General features: G+C 42.0%; 1 protein-coding gene and 1 long non-coding RNA gene across 8 annotated transcripts in view; one reads left to right on the top strand and one right to left on the bottom strand.

Annotated features, from left to right (window-relative positions):
* The window catches only part of LOC113954730, a 32,339-nt gene extending 18,197 nt beyond the window's left edge, over window positions 1-14,142 (bottom strand). For 2 of the 6 annotated variants that reach the window (XR_003530318.1, XR_003530321.1), the window contains exons 1-3: window positions 13,996-14,095; window positions 5,994-6,134; window positions 4,699-4,773 (exon numbers count right to left, since the gene is read on the bottom strand). This is a non-coding gene — a long non-coding RNA (uncharacterized LOC113954730). Of the gene's footprint in view, window positions 1-258; window positions 314-4,698; window positions 4,774-5,993; window positions 6,135-13,995 lie in introns of all 6 variants that reach the window. The other 4 variants (XR_003530320.1, XR_003530319.1, XR_003530322.1 and 1 more) reach the window with 4 other exon arrangements.
* A 49-nt stretch (window positions 14,143-14,191) lies between these two features.
* The window catches only part of ZNRF2 (zinc and ring finger 2), a 54,674-nt gene continuing 44,327 nt past the window's right edge, over window positions 14,192-24,538 (top strand). For both annotated transcript variants that reach the window (XM_027659444.1, XM_027659446.1), the window contains exon 1: window positions 14,192-15,211. In XM_027659444.1, coding sequence (XP_027515245.1) covers window positions 14,725-15,211 — 487 coding nt within the window. In that variant the 5' untranslated portion in view covers window positions 14,192-14,724. The remainder of the gene's footprint in view (window positions 15,212-24,538) is intronic.

Below are 24,538 nucleotides of genomic sequence, written 5' to 3'. Positions count from 1 at the left end.
TTGCTGGGATATGGATATAAAACGTGCTGCTGCCAAATCAAACGGTTCCCCTTGTTTATTTCCTTTTTTTTTTTTTTTTTTGTACAAATAACCAGTGACTTAAAGACAGGAAAACATAATAGTATGCCCTCCTTTATATTCCAGAGCGTCCCCCTTCTCCCTGCTGTTTGGCATCTCGCCCATTTCCAGCAGGCACTTTCAGATGCAGATTTCTCCCTGAATAGGTATGGCTGGGCTCTTTGTCCTCATCTCGACTACCTTCATTAGCGAAACTGCTGTTGTGGGTCTTGCTCAGCTATCAGAGGGACCGGGGCTGGGTAAGAAGCAGAGCAGAAAAGGCCCCCTAAATACTGATTCATTACCATACAAATGGAGGGACACCCCAGCTATGTAGAGGGCGGTATCTTTACAAAACATGCGTAAATAGCATACAAAACAATGATTACACAGCGCTTATGCACCAGTTAAAATTCATCCTGGCTAGGTTGGATAACGCATATCCCTATATGCTAAAGCGGATTCTCTTTGGATCCACAAATGGTTTATAGATGTCTCCCGAGACAGGGGCATTGCCTGCGGCATGGTGGGCATATCAGCAGGGTAACATATCAGCAAGCCAGAGAGCCGTGACAAGACAAATGAGGATAGGCAACTGGAGTTGATCCCCCATTTGTCTGTTATCCTGGCTTTGGCTAAATATCGAGAGATGTCCGTTAAATGGCAACATCTGTGTACTTGTGGCTCAAAGGCCAGCCATCCCTGAGGAGTCACTCGGGGTGCTAGCTGGGTTGCTACGCCCAGATGTGTGCACAAATACAGACCAGTTCATCTGTGTGTTTCCTTTACACTGCACTAGGCTGGGTCATAACCCAAAATCCTTCTGCTGTCAACAGTCACACTGGCAACCTGAGGAGGGACATTTTGCAGGAAAACCATTTAAAATGAGGGGTTTCTAGTTATGGCCTGCGGTTCATTTGAAACAAGTGACAGAGTATATTTTGGGTTAGTATAATGCTGAGACCTTTGGGATATAACCACAGCAGTTCTGACACCAAACAGAAATGATAACCAAATTGCTTGTACAGTTCTTCCACCTCTCTTTGCCTGTCCTCCTCTCCTCCTCCTCCATTTGAGTGGGTGATGGCACTCGAATGCAGCTGTGGCTGCACATGCTCTGGCTAGGTAGGCTGCTCACTTGAATCAAACCTGCTGTGGGGATGGATCCTGAGGGGATAAACCTGAACAATTTGGCCTAGGAAAACCTGGTTTGTCAATTCCAAATTCTTTCTTCCCACTACCAAAACATTTTCTGGGAAGCATTATATAAAATTTACCTACACAAACAGCCACACAACATGCTGGATTTGTAACCATATAATTACAGCTTCCAGAATGATATATTGTAGCCCTCTAAAGACCTGAACAGTTAGGTCATATGCACTGTGATGACAAGTACTCTGGAAGGACTTCAAAAGCACAGTCTGCTGTGGAGAAGAAGGGGAACTAATCACCCTTTCTATAACCTCTTTGATTTTTGAGGTGGAAAAAAAACTTTTAAAAAACACCATGTTTTTTGAAAACCCTTTATATCCTTCTAGGTTCTCACTTTTCAGGCATATGCATATGCTGGTATGTGAAAGACATGTAAGCCTCTCAGTAGCAACTATGCTTTCAGATCTTTATTAGCCAGTAGAACTGGGAGACTGGCATATTCCAGATCTGGAAGAGGAGGACAGGGAAAGGATCTTCTGAGCTCTGTGAGAACCAAAATTTTGAATATAATTCAGGATTTCTTGCAAATATTGGCCAATTGACCTGCACATTGGCCATGTGCCAGGATGTAGCCTCATGAAGAGATCCCAGATTAACCCTACACCCCTCAAACAGGCATCTTAGTGAGATTTTTCTGCAAAGACTATTAACATGGTTCCACTTATGTTTGACTCTGATAAATATAAAGGCAGGATTTTTAGCATGTGTGTTACAGAAAGAGGTGAAGCTAGGTATGTCAAGCTAGTTTGACCACAATTTCAGCACCAGTCTGGCTAAATCTGTTTCTAAACCAATCTAGTTCTGTTACCTCTGTGAACAAACCACTCACAGAAAGGCCTTAAAAACTGAAGTGATAAACCCCCAAGGAACAGCAGTTTATAATGAAAACAACTGGGATGATAATTAAACTTATACCAGTGGTCTGAGTTGGCAGTCGGTTCAGTTAGCAAGCAGTAATAGAGACACAGACCAAATTCTGTACTGCGTGTCTGTGGGTCTGATCAACCTTGACAGTGTTTCACACTACTTCTCTAAAATGGGGTGAAAGACTCGATTCAGGAAACAGGCAAAGCTGTTTCCATCTGGCATATTGCTCCTTTCTCATGAGCTTTCTTCTACTGTTTATTAAGGAGCTGTTTTACATATTAAGGAGCTCTCCACCCCATTTGCCTCTGGACTCCCATCTCATTCTTGTCTCATTACTTGAGTTTTAACGCCCACAAGAAATTTTAATAAGAATTAATTTCCTATCTGAGAAAGCCCTAATACATACCACACAGTGATATTAATGTAAAATATTAGGTTCTGCACAATCTGATTTCTGGGCTTTTGTGATTAATTGTGACAGCAGCGTTAACAGTAAACATGTTTGGTTTATGTCAGCTGCTGATTGGAAAATATATTTATTTATTTTCTTCCAGTATAGGTCATATCTATAAATTGCCAGGTGAACTGAGAAGTGGCTTCTCAGGCCACTACAATCTCTACATGATGAAGTATTTCTATGACTCATTTTTTCAGATATATCCTGCAGTATATGAACTTACAAGGTATTTTTTCAGAAATACTTATTGCACGTTCTGTGCTTCATGGCTCTGCTTAGCAGGCGAGCATTAGTGGCAATTTTTTTGTGACTGGTATTTCCATAACTTGGATACCATGGCTTTCCTGAAAGTTCTATATTTCCAAAGCTTTTCTTATCATAGGGATCTAGTACAAAAAGCATTCACCTTCTGTGCTTACTAACACAGAATGTTATGTGTTAATGTAACACAGAATGTAATATGTTTTATCCTGACTAAATGAGAAAGAGGTAGGGAGTAGAAAGAGAGGAACTGAATGAACTAGAGTCAAAGTGACTTATAAGTTGTCCAAATAATCAAGCCAGATAGATGAAAATCAAGGACAGGTTTTCTTCTGACCAATGCTGCTGCTCTCCAAGCATTGTACCCTCTTTCCTGTTTCTTCCACTGGGAAAATATACCCGCTTTCCAGTTTTTTCCACTGTGAAGATATTCTTCATGTAAATAATTTTTGATTTAACTACATATTTTTAATAATTTTTAGCATCCTTATTCAGTTTGGCTTTTTCCTTTTCTCTTTGCAAAATGCCCTTCATAAAAATGGAAGTGCATTAAAATTTCTCCTTAAGTCTACACTGCAAATAGGGACCTGAATCAAAGGCCTGGATTGAGCACTATTAGTTGAGGCACATCAGATCAGGTGGATTGCAGCTGATGAAAATGGCACTGTAATATTATCAGACAGAACAAACTATCAGATCATCAAATGTGATTTTAAATGAAGTCTGAAATCTGAAAGGATTCTGGAAAGAACCATTTTCAGATAAAGGCGAGAATTATTCAAAATATAGCGAGGGAGTTAAAAAAAGATTAAAAAAGGCTCGTCAGCTTCTTCAGTTCAAGGGCTTTTATTATTATGCATTTGTGAATTTTCTAAAGCATTCTTTGCCTCCACCATCATTGTCTAAAACAACGCACTGCATAACCATCAGTGTGCATTTACATTTTTCTTTGTTGCTGAGGACAGTCAGCTTGAATTAGAAGCTGTTCATAGCCAAATTTTGAAGTATCAGGATATTAACTTGGATGTGGCAACAGAATAAAGCAGGGCTCTTTCACCCCTTCTAGCCTCACACAGGAGGGTGTTGAAGGGTCACACAGCTGCTTCTGAACTGCCACTGTTCCTGACTGACATATTTTTTGCTTTACTTGAACACATCAAGCTGTCTGTGTCCTCCTATCAGCTCCAGGCAAGGATGCCAGCCTCTAAGATAAGGGCAGCACAATCAGGCAAGGTTGGTAGTTGTGTCAGCCACCCCAGCTTGATCTGCTGCAGCATGGGTTTGTACACTGCCAAAACCCTGTCACTCCTGTCTTGTGGGCAGCAACTGTTTGTAAAACCAGTCTACTGCTTTACCAAAGCTACTCCTTTACCCCATACTGGGTGTTTGTTGAAATCCTGAGTCACTGAGTCACTAAAAGGGCCAATAGGGGCCCTTTGATTTGGGTTGTGGTCCCCCAACCCTTGTTGAAAAGTAGCCCTGACTCATGCTGGTTTTGTATGAACAGGAGTTTTCCCTTCACTAAACAACACTCCTGAGCACAAGGCAAAAGATCAGGTGCGAGATTTAATCTTAAGTATGCAATGCTAAATTATTACCATTCAACCTCACTTACTGGTCTCCAAAATATATTCAAAATTTCATTACAATAAATAGTGTTCTGCATAAAGCAAGTCAGTGCTGTTAGCTGGGGATGTATCTGTTATTGCCTAGTACCATAATGAAAAAAACACTGATTTCCATACAGTCTTGTTCCTAAAGGCTTAGGAACTAATGTCAGCTGAATATATTTGCACTGGATGTTCAATCACTGCATCAAATATGCTCTGTAAACTAGTCACCTTTAAAACGTTAGTGGCATCTTCTTGAATAATTCACTACCACCAGATTGCATGTCCTTTGGGTCTTCTTCGAAGCTGAACAGGAAAGGATGGACAGGAACATGATATGATGACAGCAGTGTTGAAGTGATTTAATTAAATTCTATTAATATACATTTAGAACTTCCCCCTCCATGTTTTTAAATATCTTCAGGGAATTTTCCTAAATTCCTGCATTCTTTTCACGGCATTTCTTTCAGTGTTTCATTTTCTTTCCCCTTCCATTTCCTCTTTCCTTTGTCCCCTTTATCTCCTTTTCCATTTCCTTTTCCTTTTCCTGTTCCTTTTCCTTATTTTTCTATTCTACTCTAGTCTATTCTACATTCTTGGCTTCACTATTCTATTGCTTTTTATTTCAAGGAAATTCTATACATGTGATACAGTTTTGCATGATTTGCATGCTCCTAATCATTGTTATGGGTCAAATTTTGCACCCTATAAATTTGGATAGATAAATTTGGTACAATTCCACTGATATTAATGGAATTTAAACTGGCATCAGACTCTAACCTGACATTTTAATGATTGATTTGCATGGTCTCAGCTGCGAGACAATTTGTCTTAAGCCCCCATTAAATCAGAAAACGAGTGTTTCTGACTGAATATGCCAATCATTCTAGCTTATCTAGTGAGAGATGCCACATGCTTTCTCCTACTTTATCCTTATTTTTTGACAGCTACTTATGTTACTTATTGTCTAATTGGATCTGCCAATCCTCCCTGCACATCCCAATCTGTCCAGCCCAGACACAAAAGTCTGAAACATTTCTAAAATCTGCTTACTGTTGTTGATTACAAGAGATTGGGTGGGGCGCAATACAGCCTAGATGTGACAACATACTTACTTGTATGTAATTATTTCTCAGAAAAATTAAAAATTGCAAAAATTGAAGGAAGAAATTATATCTGAATACTTGGGCTTTCTGACTATAAGGGGAGGAAGGGTTTTTTCCTACGGACAGGAAAAAACTATGTTTTCTTCTGAGACTTTCACACTCACAAGGCAATAAGGGCTAAATCCTGCCATTTGTTGCTTGCCATGCTGTGAAAGGTGAGGAGGTAAGAGCTATTCCCCAGGTAGTACAAAATGGTAGGAGATACAGCTTGCCCATGTGCCTCAATGCACAGCGTAGGGTTTCTGGAGGAAGAGGATCCCCTGACACATAGCAATGACTGGTAGGGTAAGACTTGCTTTGCCTCCATGCAGAGAGACAAGAAATCCCCTGTGCTGGGTCCCACTGTGAAATTGTACTCACCAACACCATGGAGGATACATCTGGCAACCTCTACTTAACCTTATGGTTGTGGCTTGCCAAATAGCATGCCAGCATTTGGACTACAGTTTTTCAGTAGGGCTGGCAGAGCTCTGACATCCTCTGGGACCTGATCCAAAGCTCCTGGGATTTAATGGGGAAAAAAAAAGTCCATTGATCTTGGTGGCTTTGGATCTGTCCTTTTGCTCATCTCCTTTGATGATTTATACAACACTAACATGCATATTTCAATTCTGAAGCACACAGAGCACATGGTTTTAATCTAACCATTTCCCTGGTGACAGGGGAGGAACTGTGCTGGCAGCTAAGATACTGAAAAACACTCATTATTCTGTACATTATGATTACTTCTTACTTTCCCATGGAAGATAGAAATTACGATTAAAAAATCACAAATATTTTGCTTTAAAATCTTTACCTGCCCTTAAAGGCACAATAAAATATTATAAAGTGCAAATTTTTGTGTGTGTGTAAAAATGATGAGAATGTTTTTTAGTAAAATTGGAAGTCAGAGAATATCAAGGACTAAAAGCTACTGTTAAACAAATTACCCCCTTCCTTGGAAAAACCTTAGAGTGTGGAATTTTCCAAATGTACCAGGAAATTCTCTTCTCAGGTTGGAAGGTGAAAACATTTCATCCTTGTGAAATCTTTGTAAAATCAAGATTACCAGGCCATTGGCAGCAGTGGTCTATTAGTTATGTAGCTCCGGACCAAGTCCTACAGTAGCAGTGGCTAAAAAACAAACTTAAAATAAGTCACAGCTCCAGATTGCTCATGTCCCCAAGAGCAGTTTTCAGAGGCAGCCAGGGCTTGCTATGCTGTCTGGTTGTCAGAACTGGTACCCTGTGCATTTCTCCAAGGGATGTCCCCATAGCACCCAAGTTCACGGAGCCAAGCACCTCCTGCCCACTGGACAGACCGACAGACTGTCATTTTCATAAAGCAGGAAGGATGATTTGCTATATTTTTAGATTTTTCATTCCAATCCAACATCTTTTTCTTCTTTGTTTCCTCATTGGCTAGTGCAATTTTTTCAGCACTAGATGTCAGTGTGGACTTGCAATACCAAATTGCTCTGTATTGTCAAAGACAGGAAGAATTGCCACCCAGAATGAATCCAGGTTTCTCCAGCCTCAGGATGTGCTTCCTACAAAACGGGTCTTTTGTTTACTATTTGAACTCCATGTGGAAAGTGTACAACTCCATTCTGTCCGTGACCGGGATCAATATGGCTGTAAAAGGGCCCTATCTATTTTATGACCATATCATGACTGAGTTAAAGAGGAGCTACCATAAGTCCAGAGCAAAAGCTTTGTTTAGAAAATAACAAAGAACATAAGCGGTTCTGAGTTATCTTGATAAGTTGTGACCCTGCTAAGGTAGCATTGCATAGGTGCTCCATGGGGATGATTAGCCCTGTAACTAACAGTTCTCATTTCAACAAGAATCTACGGACAAGACCGAGTCTTTGCGTTCCTAATGCCTAGAAAGACATTGCATAATCTAGAAATGTTTTGCTACACCAGCTTGTTGCAAGGACTATTCTAACTTGAACTTGATTTACTATTTGCCTGGCATTTTCTGAATACTGAACTGAAACCAGCCTGAGGCAGAGCAACCAGCCAGGAAGTGTACATTGGCTTTCTGAAGTGGTGAAATGACTGGTTTCTACCATTCTTTGGAAAACATTTTCTTTCTTTAAGAATTTTAATTCCTTCAGTCTAAATTGTGAGTGGTCCCTGTGCTGTTATGGGAGGACTGAGGAAGATGCATGAAGCATCCCCACTCCCCTCATTTTTGCAAGCAGCAACTAGAACAAGACACTGCCTCTCTTGCTCCTGGAGAAGTACAAACTGGGGAAGGGCAAATTAGGGAGAGGAGGAAGTGGGTTCACAATTCTGATTTCTCATCTCTTATGGGTTCTGGCTTCTGTCAAGTGGATCTGAGCCAACACGACAGATGGAGCCTTTTACACCACCCTCATGCTTGGTTTACACCAGGCGTGATGCACAGAAGCCGAGGCAGAAAATGTTTCTGGCAGAGAACGCAAAGCGGAGCTCTCTGACATTCCTCCCGACTCGGTCTAGTTGCAGCTGTGATCTAGGCCTTCAAAAAAATTCAGTTACGTGCTTTTGTATTCTTCACTATGCATTAGTTAATAAAGTATTACCCTGATGCATACATTAGTATGCCTTGCTTTTATTATACTTTAAGGTTGTCACTGTCCCTTTGAATTCTGTTGCACAAAGTCAGTGCGACGTGTGACTGCCCAAGCAGCTGTGCTTAACATTCCTATGAGTAACTACCTAGGGTGTTTTTGTTTCTCATTATTAGGCTTATCAGTAGTAGACTGCAAGTAGGAGGCTATAGAATATTAATTAATAATTAGTAATAATATAAAACATTAGCAAATACTGTGCAAAAATAAGGACAAAGGTAATTTTTCTTCTGGATTCTGAGAAGTTAAGGTAATATTTGGCAGATAATACAGAACCTGAGAGAATACAAATTGTACTTGGCAAATCTAATGTCACATGGCTCTACCACCTGCTTTGATTCCTACATATTTCACTGTTATTTTTCTGTAACACTGTTTTCCATTTACTCACCTCTTCCTCTAGATATCTGGCATTCGAGCAATTAGTACCAATAATGAAAGATGTATCCTGTAAAAGAGCTTGCTTGAAATCAGTTTCTGAAAACTGATTTAACTATGTCACATCTTGAAGTGCCTTCCTTATTAACTATGACAAACTGCTCTAGATAAGGCTCTCTGTAAAGCCAGCTGCCTCTCTAGTTGCAGAGGGGTTTCACGGTCACACCCCGCATTGCAAAGCAAATTAGTGTAGTTCAGGAATATAGCTTGAAAGACTACCATTATTTCTCTCTGCCCAAGTAAAGGGAGCTTAGGTGACTGATAGTCCTCCCCTAACTCCTGAATCCACATTCAGCTGGCATTGCTGGGCACCAATACATGAGATCTGAAAATAAGAGAGTAAACATACTTCCCATATGCTGGTTTGTCCTCCACCCCCTCTTCTTAGAAATCACAGAAACAGAAAAATGAGCTCGATGCGACCTTTATATGTCAGCTCATCTGCCCTGGACTCACATCCCACGCCTTACCCAGATAAACATGCATTGATGTCACTTCATTTATGAATTGGTGCAAATGCCTGTAGTGTAGAAATGGGCATAGTCTAAGCAGCTATTTGTCTTCTGTTGTTCCTTGAGTATATAAGAAAAATGAGCTGCACAGTAGATTCTAAAGAAAGATAGCATTGGGGGAGCTATAGCTGCATGAAAGGTCAGTAAACTACACAGTAGGATAACTGATTCAAAGCTAATACCAAAAAATCCCCACCAACGAGCAAAACTAATAGAGTTTATGGGAGAACTGATAACAGTACTGGCCTGATCATGTACTAAAATGGCAAGTTCATATGAATAGCATTTGGTATTGCATTTGGTTACCTACACAGGTACTCCGTGGTTACAGTAATATAACTGTGAATGTAGAACAGCTTAGAAATTATTATGGTGAATGCCCTTTCCTATGAAAAATCTTAGACTGAAGTATATTTCTTTAAGTACTACTTTGTAGCATGTGGTAATGAAGTGCACTGCAGAAGTTGCCATTTCTTGAAGTATGATATTTCCAAGTATTTTTTTCTGTACCAAATGGTCAATCAATAAGGCCAGTCAAAATGTCAGCTTATTTTTAAGATCAAGTTATCTTTTCTGTGAACATCACTTTCCTCTATGGGTACCTCTAGTGTAAAAATTCAAGCACACTGTCTGCAGTGTGATAGAAATTTCAAAAAAGAATAAACTTCAAACAAAAGGTAGATGGCTTTAACAGAATTTTTATAAAGCAAGGATAAACTTCCTTATCCTTGTAAGCATCACCACACATTTCCAGAATAATTTTACGACCTAAACCTTGAGCTTGAAAGCTGCTTATTTTTTTTATTCCATGAAGACTGATCACAACATGTTGCAGAACTGTTTTTCATACATCAGTGTAAGCATACGCATAAATCTCCATGGGATTAAAGTCAATACATACAAAAAGTTATTCAATGCAAATAAAAATCTAAGATACTGGATAACAGGGTCTCCTGCACTGAAATACCAGTCACTAGCTGGAGATTCACTGACACTAAAATATATCTAAAGAGATTCCTACAACAAGTTTATGTATACTTTGTAGGTCACACTGAGAGGGATAATATGGGACCTATTTCCCTAAGGATACAGATGTGAAAGTATAAAACCCTCGCCTGCTGGATGGCTTACTCTAGCTACAGATGGAAGGCATGTGTCTTTTACACATCTTATTTCAGAGGGACAAAATGTTCTGTTTTGTTTTCTCTATGAGCAACAAAACACATCATAAGTGTCTATTTTCAGTATCTGTGCAGAAGCGGTGTGCAGCACTTTTTATTTTAAACAGATGAAATACACAGTAATATAAAAATTGCATTGATCTCTTCCAATCACATTGTGCACTTCTAGTTTGGTAACTGCTCAGAAAATCTAGTTGGCCAAACCCTTTTAGGAGCCCACACTAGCTATTATAAAATTAAGCTGCATGTTATGAGTCTGTGCTGCTACTTTTTAAATCTTTCTCCTTTAGAAAAGAGTGTCTGATCAGTTCTGAACAGAATGAAACTCTGGCTGGCTTTATTAGTTCAGGGTCAGATCCTTCTGTCAGAAATGAAACCTTGCTTAAATCCTTGTTTCAGTGCCCCTTTAAAAGCCACCAAAGAAGGGGGCAGGGAGGGAGAGGGGGGCTGATCTGTCTGCATAGCTCACTGTTGAGTAAAATGCAGACCCCTGTTCCATTTATCAGCACACATTTTCCAAAATGTGCAATATTATGAATTGATGGCTAATTTTGTATGCCTAGGGCACACCTGCCACTTGGTATGTTCAAGGAAACTGGTCAAGAAACAAGTTCATTATTTTCAGTTGCTGATAGATGAGGTGGTGTAACCAGAACTGAAGTGGAGGTATGCAGCTTGTAACAAAGAACAGCAAGTATATTTGCCTGTCTAAACCAGTTTTTTCCCACTATCCTGGACAAGGAACAAGTAGTGCTTATTTAAGTATGAATAAGAGTCCCTAGATATGTTTCCACAGGAATAATAGCAGCATTCACCCATATAGGCCTATCAAAGTCAATTTTTATATAACTATCTGCTTTCCTTTGAGTCCTTGAAATCTGTGGAAATATGGTCAGCACCAAGATATTCTACTTTCTCTCTGTACTGTTTCCTCTCATCACTAGTTACCTTTTTTTAACTTAGGAATTTTTTATGCAAACTATTTCTGGAGTGTGTTAATGAACAAAGGGGTGGAGGTTACAGTGCCAGGTACTTGCCTCTACAAGACTAAAAGACTAGTACACATTTGTTAGAAGAAACGTTAGCCTGAAAACCTAACTGTACTGTTGCTGATATAAAGCAAATTTTGATATGCAGAAAAATCTCTATTCAACCATTTTTAAGAGAGACGAGGAGAACAGAGGGGAGAAAGCTGGCTCAGAGGCATGACACATTGCTTTTCTGAAGATCTAGGTGTTCTTTGAGATATGTGTCTTGTTTAGACTCACACTTGATAGTGAGAGCTGCAAATATGTCCTAGATACAAAACAAAAACTGAAGCCTTCAAAAAAACCAACAAACAAACCAAAATCACATTGTACAGGAAACAGTCATGCTCTCTGAGAAAGGAACACAGGCTGGACTGTTGTTGTGACTTTTTTTCTGTGACATATCCTGTGCTGTTAAAGGTAATTTTCTGACTGTTAGACAGTAACTGGCTAGATGTCTTAAGAACTTTTTTCCCCCCATAGATTTTATATTTTAATCCTAAATTGAATAAAAGGTTATTCACAGTCAAATATAATCTGCATTTAATACCTGCTCAACTCTTAGATCCACTGTAAAAAAAATACAGAAAGTACTGTGGTAGTGTGTAGCAATGTACTACCTTCAAAATGCTGTTTATTCTAGCAGCTGACCAGCTCTACTAGCACTCAGTAGTGGAAATTTTAAAACCTCCATAAAACTCTGAGCATGCTCCCTCTAAACCTGCTCCAATAGGGCTCAACATGCCACAGGCATTCTGTGAGCAGCAGAAATTATGAGTCATGTTTGCAACATCCCTTGCCTGAGCAGATTCTTGGAATCTAGCAAGATAGGAATTCCTATGGTAGCTTTCCTTTTGGTGGGAACATTAGGATCTCTATCTTCTACATAACCATTTATTTTCTATACTATTAATGTCTCTGAGATTTGGCTGAAGCTGGACAAGGATTTTAAAAATAATCAGTGGTAGAGCAGACAGTGTATTCACACTGATTTTTTTTTTCTGTAGAAAACAACTAGAAAGTGCTCATGATTGATGTACTTTGGAGTATCTACCACTGCTAGGAGAGACTGCAGCTTATAATTCACAAGTGGGGATGACATAGCTTGGGACGGCAGATTATCGACCCCAGCTGTCTGCCCAGCACCCAGCACACAAAGGACCAAGCTGTTCATGAGACAGCTGTGGAATCACTGCCTCTTACTGAAACGGGCAATAGTTTACAGCAGCATCCTCTAAATGGGGTTCAGATTATTCACAGTGTCTCAGCTATCCAGAAAAGTGGTGTTGGAATGAAGAGTTGGGGCTAGTAATCTCTTGTGCCACCCCCAACTATGGTACCTCTTTTTGCAAATTCAGCTGTGAGCTGCACTGATGCCAGAACACGACCACATGCAGTTGTAACAGAGATGGTGAAAGGAGGGGGAAAGGGAGGCCTTTGTGCCTATTTGCATCTGAGGAGGAACATCAAATATGCCATAAGTGTACATGTAATGTTCCATGTAAATGGAACATGTACATGTAAATGTTCGGTTTGTACCTTATATATACATAATACATGTAATAATAACATGTAATACAGAAAATGTTACATAATACTTTGTGTATTAATTAAGGTTTTGATCAGTTTTATTGTGTTAATTGTAAATCAGATTGGGTTCTATGCCATTGTGACACAGGCAGGAAGGTAGTTGGGGTCCCTACCGAGACAGTATGATGGAGAGACCTGAGATGGTGTGTAGCAGTGCTTCATGGTGACATACCTTATATTAGAACAGACGATAATCCATAAAAACAGTTTTCCTTGAACGAGTGATTGTAGGAATCATATTATATAAATTCAATGTACATGACAGTCAACATCACATACCTTTAAAGAACAAAATAATTTTATGTCTCTGATAATTTTGTCAGGAGCAAACCAAGCCTGTTATCCACATGGATATTATTCACTGGGTCAAAATTTTCAGGTTAGTCAATTCTTGTGTAAAAATATGAGTTTTTCTCTGAGTGAGAGACTGAGGTCTACGGGACTTTCCTGTATCGCCTGTAAACCAGAGACATGAGATTTTCATCCTTCTTGTCCAGCTTCCCCATACGTCCCATACGTCTCCTGGTATGTCCTCAATCCAGGAGAGCCGAGACTGGCAGCAAACCGGGAAGTCCCGGACCCGGGAGAGCTCCCGACGGGGCCAAGCGGCCCTTACACCGCCCGCCCCGCCAGCCCGGGACTCGGGGAGCGGCCCAGCCGAGCAGCCAGGAGCCGCCCCGGCCGCCGAGGTTGGGCATCCGGGCGTCTGCTGGAGCCGCAAGAGCAGAGAACCAGGCGGCAAGAGGGCACCCGCCGCCCCGGCCTTGTCCGCCCCGCCGAGCCGCCTCCCGCTGCACCGCTCCGCTCCTCCTTTACCTGCCGGGGCTCGAGGGGAGAGCGGACCCAGGGGCCGCCTCCCGCCCTCGAGCACCGCGCTCTTGCTCATTCGCTCCTTTCCCGGCGGGGCAGCCCCTACGGGCAGGTGGACAGCGAGCCCCCCTCGTGTACGTGTGTGCGTGCGTGTCTGTGTGCCTGTCTCCAGCGGGTTCCCACCGAGGGGACCTCCTTACCCACCTCGGGGGGCACGGCCGGAGCCCAGGCGGGGCTTCACCTGGGGCTGCCCCGCACCTTGCGGGAGGAGCGGGGAGGGAGGCGGGGCAAGGCGGCGGGCCCGGCCCGTTGCGCCGCCGCCGGGGGCCGGTCTCCCGCCGGGCGCGGGGAGGGAAAGAGAGGCGGTGGCCCCCGCCCGCCGTAACCGCTCCGCACCCCGCCCGCTGGTGCCGCCCCCAGCATGGCGACACGGTAGAGGAGCGGCTGCGCCGGGCGACCGCCCCCTCCCGCCTCCCTCGCACGGGCACGGCGCGCCGCGGGCGAGCGAGCGGCCTCGGCGGCGCTGGTGCCGCCGGTGCCCCGCACAGGGTTCAGCGGCGGCGGCGGAGGAGGATGGCGGCGGCGGTCGCGGCGGCGGCGGCGGGCACAGCAGCAGCAGCAGCGGCGGCGGGGCCAAGAGGCCGCGCGGCGGGAGCCAGCACCGTCCCGAGCAGCTCATGGTGGCGCCCCGGACCCGCCAGCAGCGGCCGCGCCGGGGCCGCCAGCTGAGCCGGATCCCGGCGGGCGGCTCTCCCCTCTCCACACCGACCCACCGAGCGACCCGTCCCCCTCCCCCGGCGAACCCTCTCCCCCCTCCCCGGCGCGACCCGCGCCTCGGATCGCCCCCGCCGGGGCCGGACTGCCACCAACCCCGGGCGCCGCGGGGAAGGCGGCGGCGAAGGGCACCGGGCAGCGCCAGGCGGCGGCGGGACCATGGGCGCGAAGCAGAGCAGCCCCACCGCCGCCAATGGCCGCACCCGGGCGTACTCGGGCGGGGATCTGCCTTCCTCCAGCAGCAGCAGCAGCGGCGGCGCTAACGGGACCGGCGGGCGCTCGGCGGGCGCCGGCGGGCGGTACGCGCACCTGGCGGCGGCGCCTCACGCCGCTCCGGGCGGCGCGGCGGCGGCCGGAGGAGCGGCGGCGGCGGGGGGTGCCGCGGGGTCGGCACCCCGGAGCAGGTCCCTGGGGGGGGCCACGGCCTCTGGCGCCCGGGCGGCGCAGTCCGCCCTAAACATCCTCCACAGCGTCGGCCCCTACGGCTCGCAGGACTCGGTCAGCAGCACCCCGGAGGAGGGCGGCCGGGACCGGCCCGCGGGGGGCGGCGGCGGCGGCGGCGGCGGCTCCACCGGCAGCTCCTCCGGCGGGCCTCGGCTGGTGATCGGCTCGCTGCCCGCGCACCTCTCGCCGCACCTGTTCGGAGGTAAGGGGCGGCGGCGGGGCGTGGGGGGGGTTCGCTGCCTCTGCCGCCGCTGCGGGGCTGGGGGCGCGGGCGGTGGGATGTAAGTGTGGGGGGGGTCTTTCCCCGGCTCTCGGCCCCGAGGTGGGACTCGGGGACATCACTCGGGGGAGAGCGACGGCTCCTCCACGCGGGTGTCCGCCGGAGGGGGCATGGGTTTGGAGACGGGGCTCACGGGCCGGCGTCTCCTATTGTCTGTAGGGAGGGCTGTGAAGGGGGGAAGTTAAAAATGAGACGAGCCTGGCGGCGGGGGAGGAAGCGGAGCGTCTCCAGCCGGCGACTTTAGGCTCTAATAGCTGTAATCAGTGCCTGTGTAAATACTCTTGCCTACTACTTACATAATTAGAATTTAATTGGATCATGTGTCTCCGCCGTTTATTCTAAAATCGGACCAAACTCCTCTTTAGGAACTGATTTACGTGTGGCTGATGGTTGTTTCTCTTTCTGAGTTCTCGTGTTCCTTGTTCAGAAAGTCAATGAAGAAAAACAGAAGTTAAAATAAGTTTCCTTGTTCCTTCCCCCCGCAAGAGATGAGTAGAGCCGGATAGCTGCCCGTGCCACTGGAGTACAGGCTTGTAGCACCGGTACCCTGTAGCCTTGAGGATGGGCACATGTGCTCTCGAGGCATGAGAAACATTCGGCTAAACTGAAATAACCAAGCTGAGGCCCTTTAAGAAGCATATTAAACGTGGAGCAAGTAGTAGGTTTTTTTCTCTCCTGCGATACCGAGATGAATTGGGCTGTATAAAATGAGCATTTTGCTGCCCGTGTTCTTTACCTTAAAGTTAAAAATCTTCTTGGTTAGTTGCCAGCTGCTTTCAAAGTTGCTGACTGCTTTCAGTACTGCTTATTCTAAAGGTCGTTGCTTATATAGGTCAAACGTTAATGTGCAAGTTGATTTTTTTAATGGATGCATTGAATTGATAATTCACATATATACACATCTATTTTAACCTTTCTAAATACTAAATTCCCCAAATGCTTTTTTTTTTTTTGCGGGGGGGGAAGAAGAAGCTAATGTAAAACTCCTGTGTTTCTGTGTTCTTGTTGATGCGTTTGTAAATACTATTTGTTGCAGGTTGGGTTTTCTTGTCTGCTGTAGTTCAACCAGTTTTTAGCCAAAGCAGAATTGTCTGGGGTCCAACCCTCGCAGGGTATGTGAGGTTTTAGTCTTATGGCCTGCCACCTCTTGTTGGTGTGTTGATTTCGAGACACATAGCTGTTATTTCCTATTTCTAAAACTACCTCATCCCAGTGGTCAAACCTTAACAGAAAGCTGTCAAACCCTATTATAGTAATATTTTCTCTTTAGAAATTAAATGTAACCATTACCATAGTACTAAGCTACTCAGTAGGAGTGCTTTGTTGGAAGGATGCTCATTACACCATCAAGGTAGCTTGAGGAGGAATAAGGTGCATACCTTTCTCTTGGTGATGAAAGGATGCCCCTGTCATGGAGCATTGTGCAGCTCGGGCTAAGCAAAAGGGAATTATTAGAATGTGCAGCCAATTGTTGCTCAAAGGTGAAACTTTTTTTGTCTCCTGGCTTAAACATATTACAACCTGACTTGCTACCAGGAGTGAGTTGTTTAAATGTAAATGTGATGAGGATCAATAACCTTGAAAGTTTTATTCAGATGCAGGAAGGTCTCTTCAAAGTAACTCTGAATTTGATCTTTTCTATGGCACATAGTATTTTTTTAATTGCTCTTCTACAGTGTATTTTGTCCTTTGCAAATCTCTGACGTTGTTATATTAAAGACTATAGAGGCTGAAATGATGCAAAGCTTGTTGCTTTTACCAGTGCAGGAAGAGTGCCAGAAGGGGTGTACACTCTCTTTATCTACTCACTAATAAATAAAGAGTGCTATATGTGAAGAGCGTGAGTAGCAATTTTCAAGATACACTGCCCTTATGTGGTCACAAGATGGTCATGAATTTACTTCTTCGTTAAAAATTTCAGTATATCTTATTGGGATGAACAACTCTTTAATCATATAACACTGCAACACCTATAAAGAAGGACTCACTTGAAACATTATTCATTTTTTCAATTTAAATATTTTGTGATATCCGTGATACATCACCCCACATCACACTTAGTGTTGCCATCCTTATTTAGTTGCATGCTTTGTGCTTTCTTGATTCCTTGTAAGAACTGGATGCTTGGAGCAAGTAGCCCTGCTGGAAATCATACTTTAGTAGCATCAGCATGGTGAAAAATAACTTGAAGCATTGTTTTTGTCCTAATGGTAACTAGCTCAAGCTTGTCTAGGTGTGGTGTCTGGCATTTATCTTGTGTATCATAAGCATGCTTGAAGTCCCCTCCCTTGTTTTGTAACTTGCAAATTAGCTGAATTGTTTCTTTTTATTTCTTTTTATCCTGAAAACTGCCAAAATTAATTTTGAGGATTTGTATAGCAATTCTATGAGAATTAAAATAAAAAAGAACAAGAATAACTTCTGTTAGTTGAACTGAATCTCCAGCTATGTGTGTTTCTAGGCATGCTGCTTGGCTTCATCAGTCAGTGACACGTGGGTGTTGCATTTGTTAAATTACTGTCATTAATTTGCCATTAGTAAATTACACTCTATTGTCACTTTTACTAAGTTGTTTTGCATGCTGAAGTAATGTATAAATACTAACCCTCTGATGTAACATACTTAAATTCATACTATGCTTGTTAATATGCCATTTGAATGAAAATATAAAAATTATGTCAGTGTATTGGAAAGCATGTTCAGTTATTGTCTATGTTCCTTTAATAGGAACTGTAGTAATAAAAGCCTTTCCTGACTTGTGTTCCTGTCTGACCTCAGGCTGGTGCAGTTTTATGAACAACATACAGTGGAGTAAATACTGCTCTGTGATTTTATGCCTCATCTCTAGGAGAGTTCAGTTCACTCAGGAATTAGGGGCCTTGGTCTCACAAAACAAATATATGCGTGTTTAGCTTTGTGCTGTGAGCATGCCTGAAGTAGGCTTAGAGCATTAAGTAGAGTGAGACCCAAATTCCATAAGATCTTATGGCACTCCCAGATGCAGGGGCCAAACCTGTGCGTGACATTCAAGAGCTTTCTTGCAGCACAGTAACAAGTTCCAGCTTCCTTTAAGGTGATAACACTTATCAGGAATTTTGACCAGTAGTTTCCCTTCTCTGTTCCTCAGTGAATGGGACTTCCCCAAAGTAAATATTCTTACCTTCTGTTATGAACAGTGTGTAGAAGAGTTGACCCTGAGATCCACAGTTAGTTTTTCCACTGCGTTTTTAGGCATTACATAGTGGTGTGTACACTGTCAGCACTGCAGCAAAGCTACTGCTGTAGTTACAGTATGCCTTGTTTTTGTCAGTGATACTTGCAGCAATTGGTTCAGCTAAAAATGGACGGTCTTTTGGAATTTTTTTTGTTTTGGGTAACTGCTGATGTGTTACTTCCATCACTTAAAATGTTGACAGCTCCTCAGAACCTGCTTTGTGTTTGTGTTCCTGTTTCTGGGTGGTCATAACTGGGAGAATTCTTGGCGAAAATGCCTAGGTGTTCAAATTTAAAGCTGCTCTTGGGAATGTTGTTATAATACAACAAAAACTTTAAACTTTTTTTGTCTGAAGAGTATCTTAGGGAATAATATATAAAAATTCAACTGAAGATAGCAGAAACTCACACTGAGTTTTTTAATTTCCACATCAGTTCTTTATTCAAGTTGATTGAGCAGAGACTGTACGAATATTATCAAAATCTCAGATCGTGTTGTATACAGTCATATACAATTTTTTATCATGTATTTATAGACAGGTTTTTAAATATATAGTGTTGTCAGATACAACTGTTAACAGCTTTCAGGCATATGCCAAGATTTGTAGTAATAATTTAGAGATTAAGTTGCATGTGCATAAGAGTTGCGACTCTTTTTAGGAGAAGGAAGTTTGTTATGTACTTCCTAAGCCAAATAACGATCAGACTTTTTTTATGAAGTACTTTACAGTGCAGGATTTATCACTAGCTACTGAATGTATGTGGCACAGTATGGGTAGAAACTTACAGATATGTTATGGTAGCATCTATTTGTAATAATAGCTGGTAGAACTAATGAATCAATTCTTCATTCTATAAAAAAAAGTTTATGAAAGCCTCAGGTTATAACCTGAATTCCTAACTGGATTGTAGGAAGCAGGTATCAGTAGAAGAATGATGTGAATTCTCAGAAAAGAAATTTTTTAGACATCTCTCAAACTGACTAGAAATTCACATCTTGTTTGGTTTCTCATCAGATCTGTTTAGTTATATGATGCATTTGGATATGTTCTTGAGGTTCTCATCTTTCCCACACCTTTTTTTGGAGAGTATGACTATCTTTTGCTCACTTTCTTACCCTTCTCTTCCAGTATGACACAAGTGCTATTGCTTTGAGAAATCATGAAACTTTTAAACAATTCAAACTTCAATGCTACTCCCATTTTACCGGCCAAAGGAGTTGGAATAGCTGAAGTTTTCACCCCCTGAACTGGGAGAAGTGCTGTGAAGTGAGCCTTGCAGTGAGACTGTTGGGATATCCTGTCCATGTGAATCACCTTAGAAGCAGTGAAACTTGCTGTTGTAGTTTCAGCCTGTATGTATGTCTTGGTACCACTAGATGTATCTTCCTGGCAGTTGGAATTTTTTTTATGTTTGAGGAAGGCCAGTGAATCTTTGATGTATTTCTCTAAATTGCTTCCTAGCCATTCAGAATGAGGAAAGAGTGTAAAGATTTAGTCTAATGAAAGCTATAACAAATTCCACTCTTTTTTAAAGGTATGATAACATTTCTATTTGCTGTCGTGAACACAAAAAAAATCCCATGTGCATTTTGAGATAGTTTTGCTGTCGTACTTCATAGGTCTTACAAGGTGTAAAACAGTAAAAGTGAAGGAGTTGTCTCTGCTTTGGTGTTTTGACTTGTTTCTATTCACTTGGCTGTGCCAGTGAAACACAATCCTATCCATGTTTGTCCACTTGGGAAGAATTAGAGGCTGGCTGAAGTGTGCTGATTGCAGAAGGTTAAAATGGAGACCAGTCTGAAAGTTGAGAGAAATACAAACATGTCTGTATGCATACACGTAACTTTCCAACCACATAGCTGGAGAGGGAAGAGATAGATGTGTGCCTAATTTTCTATTAGTTATACCAATGAGTTGACTCCAAAGGAGAGACAGGAGTCAGTTTTGCTGTCTCTGAAGATATGGGAGATTTTGGAAATGTATTAACATTCCCTTAACCAAAATACAGACTGAAAAATCCACTGTGCTAGGAAGGCAGTCCAAGGATAAGTCTATTGATAAGGGGCTTCAGAAGAGCTATTCTGACAAAAGGGTTTGAGGAATCCAATCCCTTTTCAGGGTCTCACTGTTCCTGTGTTTAGTGGGCTCTTCTGTTCTGCATGCATTCAGTGTGTACCATACAGTTCCTGGTTGGCAGCAAAGGTGTAAACCTTCCTAAAGAGGGGACAAGAAAAAGGAGCAAAAGTTCCAAAATCACCAGCTGCCTTCTCCAGCTCAGTCTAGAGAGTGCTTTTAGTCTCAAATGTTAAGTCTTTGGACAAAGTGAGCTGAAAGAACTGTTTGGAGCTTCTAGTAGTGCTCCTGAAGCCCCTGGGAGCCATCTTTCATTTCTTTCAGCTGGAGCCAGGTCTCTGTGATAAGGAGCCTGGGGCAGTGAAGTAAAGACTGAAGTGTTATGATAGAGGCTCTTTGAGGGGCTTCTTTTTTTTCTCTTCCTTCATGGTAAACGGAAGGGATTAGAAGAAACCAAATAATAAAAAATAGCAGCACTGCATTTGTGGGAGAAATGTAAATAGTTAACCATCTGAAGAAAAGGAAACTACCTAATTGTAATGGCATATATAAATATTTCTTTTGGCTATCAAGGCAGTGATAATACCTGATTGAGCCTTTGCAGTGCCAGTTCAAACAAAGGCCTTCCTCTTTAATGTCTTCTGAATACCTATCTTACCCAGATATTCTGACAGGGTGTCTCTCTTCATGTTTTGTCACATAATTGCAGACTAGTCTCCAACAACCTCTCGAATAATTTCTTTGTCTTATAAAGAAAGCCGTTTGTCACTTCTAGAAATTCAAAACTATTTTTAGAACACATTGCCTACACATCTGTTTGGGTAAGTTGTTCTCTCCTGTTCTTACCAGCTGTTCATGGAAAACTTGATCATGCAAATGTTCTTGATTTGCTGTCTTATTCTTGCAGGAAACTTTTAAGTTTTGAATAACGTTATGGAGATTTTTGGGTAGGTTTTCCCTGCTATTTGCATGCAACCTATCTTATATTTTTTTAAAATATTTTCTGCATTTTGTCTGCTGCCCATTAATAGCTTAATTGGTTTCAGGAGGGACGTATGGTAATTTCTACAGGTTGTAGAAATTTACTTTGGTAGCAGAGCGTGCTTTTCTTGTAGATGTTTAACCCATGAAAAGAAAGTGAGAAACCTTTGAATGCTCTTAGTTTTTATTGTGAAATATCTTTAAAGACATGCATCTTACCAATCAAAAGAAAACAGTTTGTATAACCAGAACAGCACTTCTTAAGCATCTAGGAAAGTGGTTTTGCTGTCTGTTATCTGGGGTTACATAATCCCTAAACAAGTACCTGCGTTCCCAAAGCCACCTTTCCTTTGTAAATGATCATTATGACTTTCATAAGGATGTCTCGGTGTGTATCCAGATCTCTTTGATGTCTGTTGTTTGATAGGCTTCAAATTCCTGATGCTTGCAAAAATGGGAGGGTAAGCCATAGAAAGAATGAGGCTGGTTCTCACTTTCACTCAGGACATGCTTCTATTTTCTGCGTGGAAATTGAATAGTACTGACCTAGAGAGATCAGGAAGCACATAGGAAAATCTCATAGGGCTTAGGGTGTCTGACTGCCTGCCAAACAGAATACCAAGTGTTGTGTGGGATTTGACTCTTACTCTTAGTTGTCTTTAGGAACTGACCTACCTGGGTGTTTTCTTTTTGCTTGTCTGCTCTGTCTAAAAATCAGACCACCACAGCCTGTGAAGTGTCCCTAAAGGGTGGGTGTGCTGCATACCATTGGGGATATTTTTAGAAGATTCTGTTTGCTGACTGACTTAGTGTGCTATAAATACAGAGTTCTCATCTGGCATGCACTATGTGTGTCTTCTAGTAACTTATAATAAATTCACCTAAGAATAATGGCAAGAAAAAACAAGCTGTTACAATTTATTTGGCTTTCCATATGAAGTCATTTGTATAAAGGAATTATTTGGTAACATTTTAACTGTAAATGGCTTTTAAAACTAGTGGTATTCCAAAACACTTCCTCGTTGGGCTCCCATAATTAATCCTTTTGTCAGATTGATTTATACTGCATTTTCATTACGGTTTTAAAAGTTGAAGGTGGAGTTTTTAGATAGGGAAGTTAGTTTAGCATCTGGAATGCTATCAATACTAGTAAATGACAACCTTTGTTATGTCAATACTAGCACATTGCTTGAACATGCATAAAGGCTGTTCTCTGGGGAAAAAAATGAAGCCTAGTTATGATTCTCCTGGATTTTTTTTTCCTAAATATTGGTGTATATACAATTTTTGAGTGGAAATGTAGTTAAGGCATTTACCACATTTTTCAAATTGTCAGGACTCAGTGCAAAAACGGGAAGACCCCATGTCTTATTAAAATACAGATGCATCTGTCTTTTAGTATTGAATATGAGACAAAATTGAAGGATGGGTTTTTGCTGAATTGTGCTGAGTGTAACCTAAATGCAGTTTTTCTGTACTGCTAAAATAAAAACTACCAGAGCATAGAGGAATAGATGTGAAGTTTTCTGTGTGCAGCAAAAGAGAAGTCTGCTTAGAGGTGCTTTCTGCAGGTTGCTTGAACACACAAGCAGTCTTTTGAGAATCTTAAATTTCTGTTATAATGAAATCCAGACCGATCCAGTGATAGTTTTTCAGAAAACTTACAAAATAGATTGTCTCCCTGTCAAAAATCAAAGATAGTTCCCTAAAAATCATGTTGCTTTTTAATCCTGACTTCCTGCAGCTATTAGAACCTTTACTTATTGTGGAATGATCTTCTTATTCTTCAGTGTAATATGGAATGAGTGTGAATATGGATTGAAGTTCCAGTTTGGGGAAAAAAATCTTGCTTATCTTGAGAAAATGCTTTGATGCTACCAAATAGATCAGAGCATCATCAGTCAAGCAAATTTCAGAGAGATAATGATGGATGATCTCCAGAATATAAAGAACAGTGACAATAGTAAAATGCAGTTCTCTATGATCATTTAACTCCTTGCACTGGGAACAGTCCTCTTCTCATTGTTTTTGCTGTATCAGCAAGGATGACCAGACTACTCTAAAGCAAGGATGACTGAATTAGCCTAAGATGCCAGACTTGAGAATTTGCTGTCCATTTTCTTGTGTGTGGTGTTGTCCTTTGGGAAGAAGGAGTTTAAAGTCACACACCTGCATTCTGAATACTGGAAGGTGTACTATGCTTGTGCAGGGGGGGCTCAGGGCTTCTATAGTTTTTTAAACCAGATAATCATGATTCATCTTCAGAGCTGTTTGTGATGAAGTTTCCTGAAAGGTAGTCTGACTGAGTTCAGGTGTAAAATGCCTAAATACAGGGTCAGCTATGCAACTGTCTTCATTTTAATTTTTGAATGTTGTGATTTTTCAGCCTTAATGGTAAATTAGGGCTGACTTGAATGTTTTGGGTTTGGGATTTTTTCACTTCCTTATCCATGTGGGTATAGTTGTTAGAGGTAGTCAGATCAGTGTGGATAGATACTTGTTTTCATTTTATTATAGGAGTAGTGCTCCGTGAATGATAATTAACTTGACTGGCCAAGTACAAGGCAGAGCAAAGAAGACCTGGCTTTTTGTTAAAGCTCTAGTAATCTGTTAATGAATTACAGTTCCAAAATAATAAAACGTAATTGAAATACTCGTTCTTTATTTTTGAAGTACTGTGTAAAGAAAGAAAATACCTTTTCCACCCATGCAATACTGCCATAAGGCTGTTGTTGGCTAAAGAGAAATGATCTACTAGAATAGCACATGAACAAAGCCAGCATGAAAATCACATATGTAAAAGGGCTGCATGCTATCAAGGAAACACCCTTTGAATATCTAATTTGGCAGTCCTAAGATTTGCATGCTAGATGAGTGATGTTTAGATACTAGATGACAAGTGTACAGGCATTGCCTCGCTTCTTAAGGACTGAAATACATTACTCTTAAGTTAATTTTAATTGTATGTTTGCTACAGCTC

This window comes from Corapipo altera, unplaced genomic scaffold (genome assembly GCF_003945725.1).
Source record: "Corapipo altera isolate COAL_440 unplaced genomic scaffold, ASM394572v1 44b, whole genome shotgun sequence".
NCBI classification, from domain to species: domain Eukaryota; kingdom Metazoa; phylum Chordata; class Aves; order Passeriformes; family Pipridae; genus Corapipo; species Corapipo altera.
This window is presented reverse-complemented; position numbering and strand designations above follow the sequence as displayed.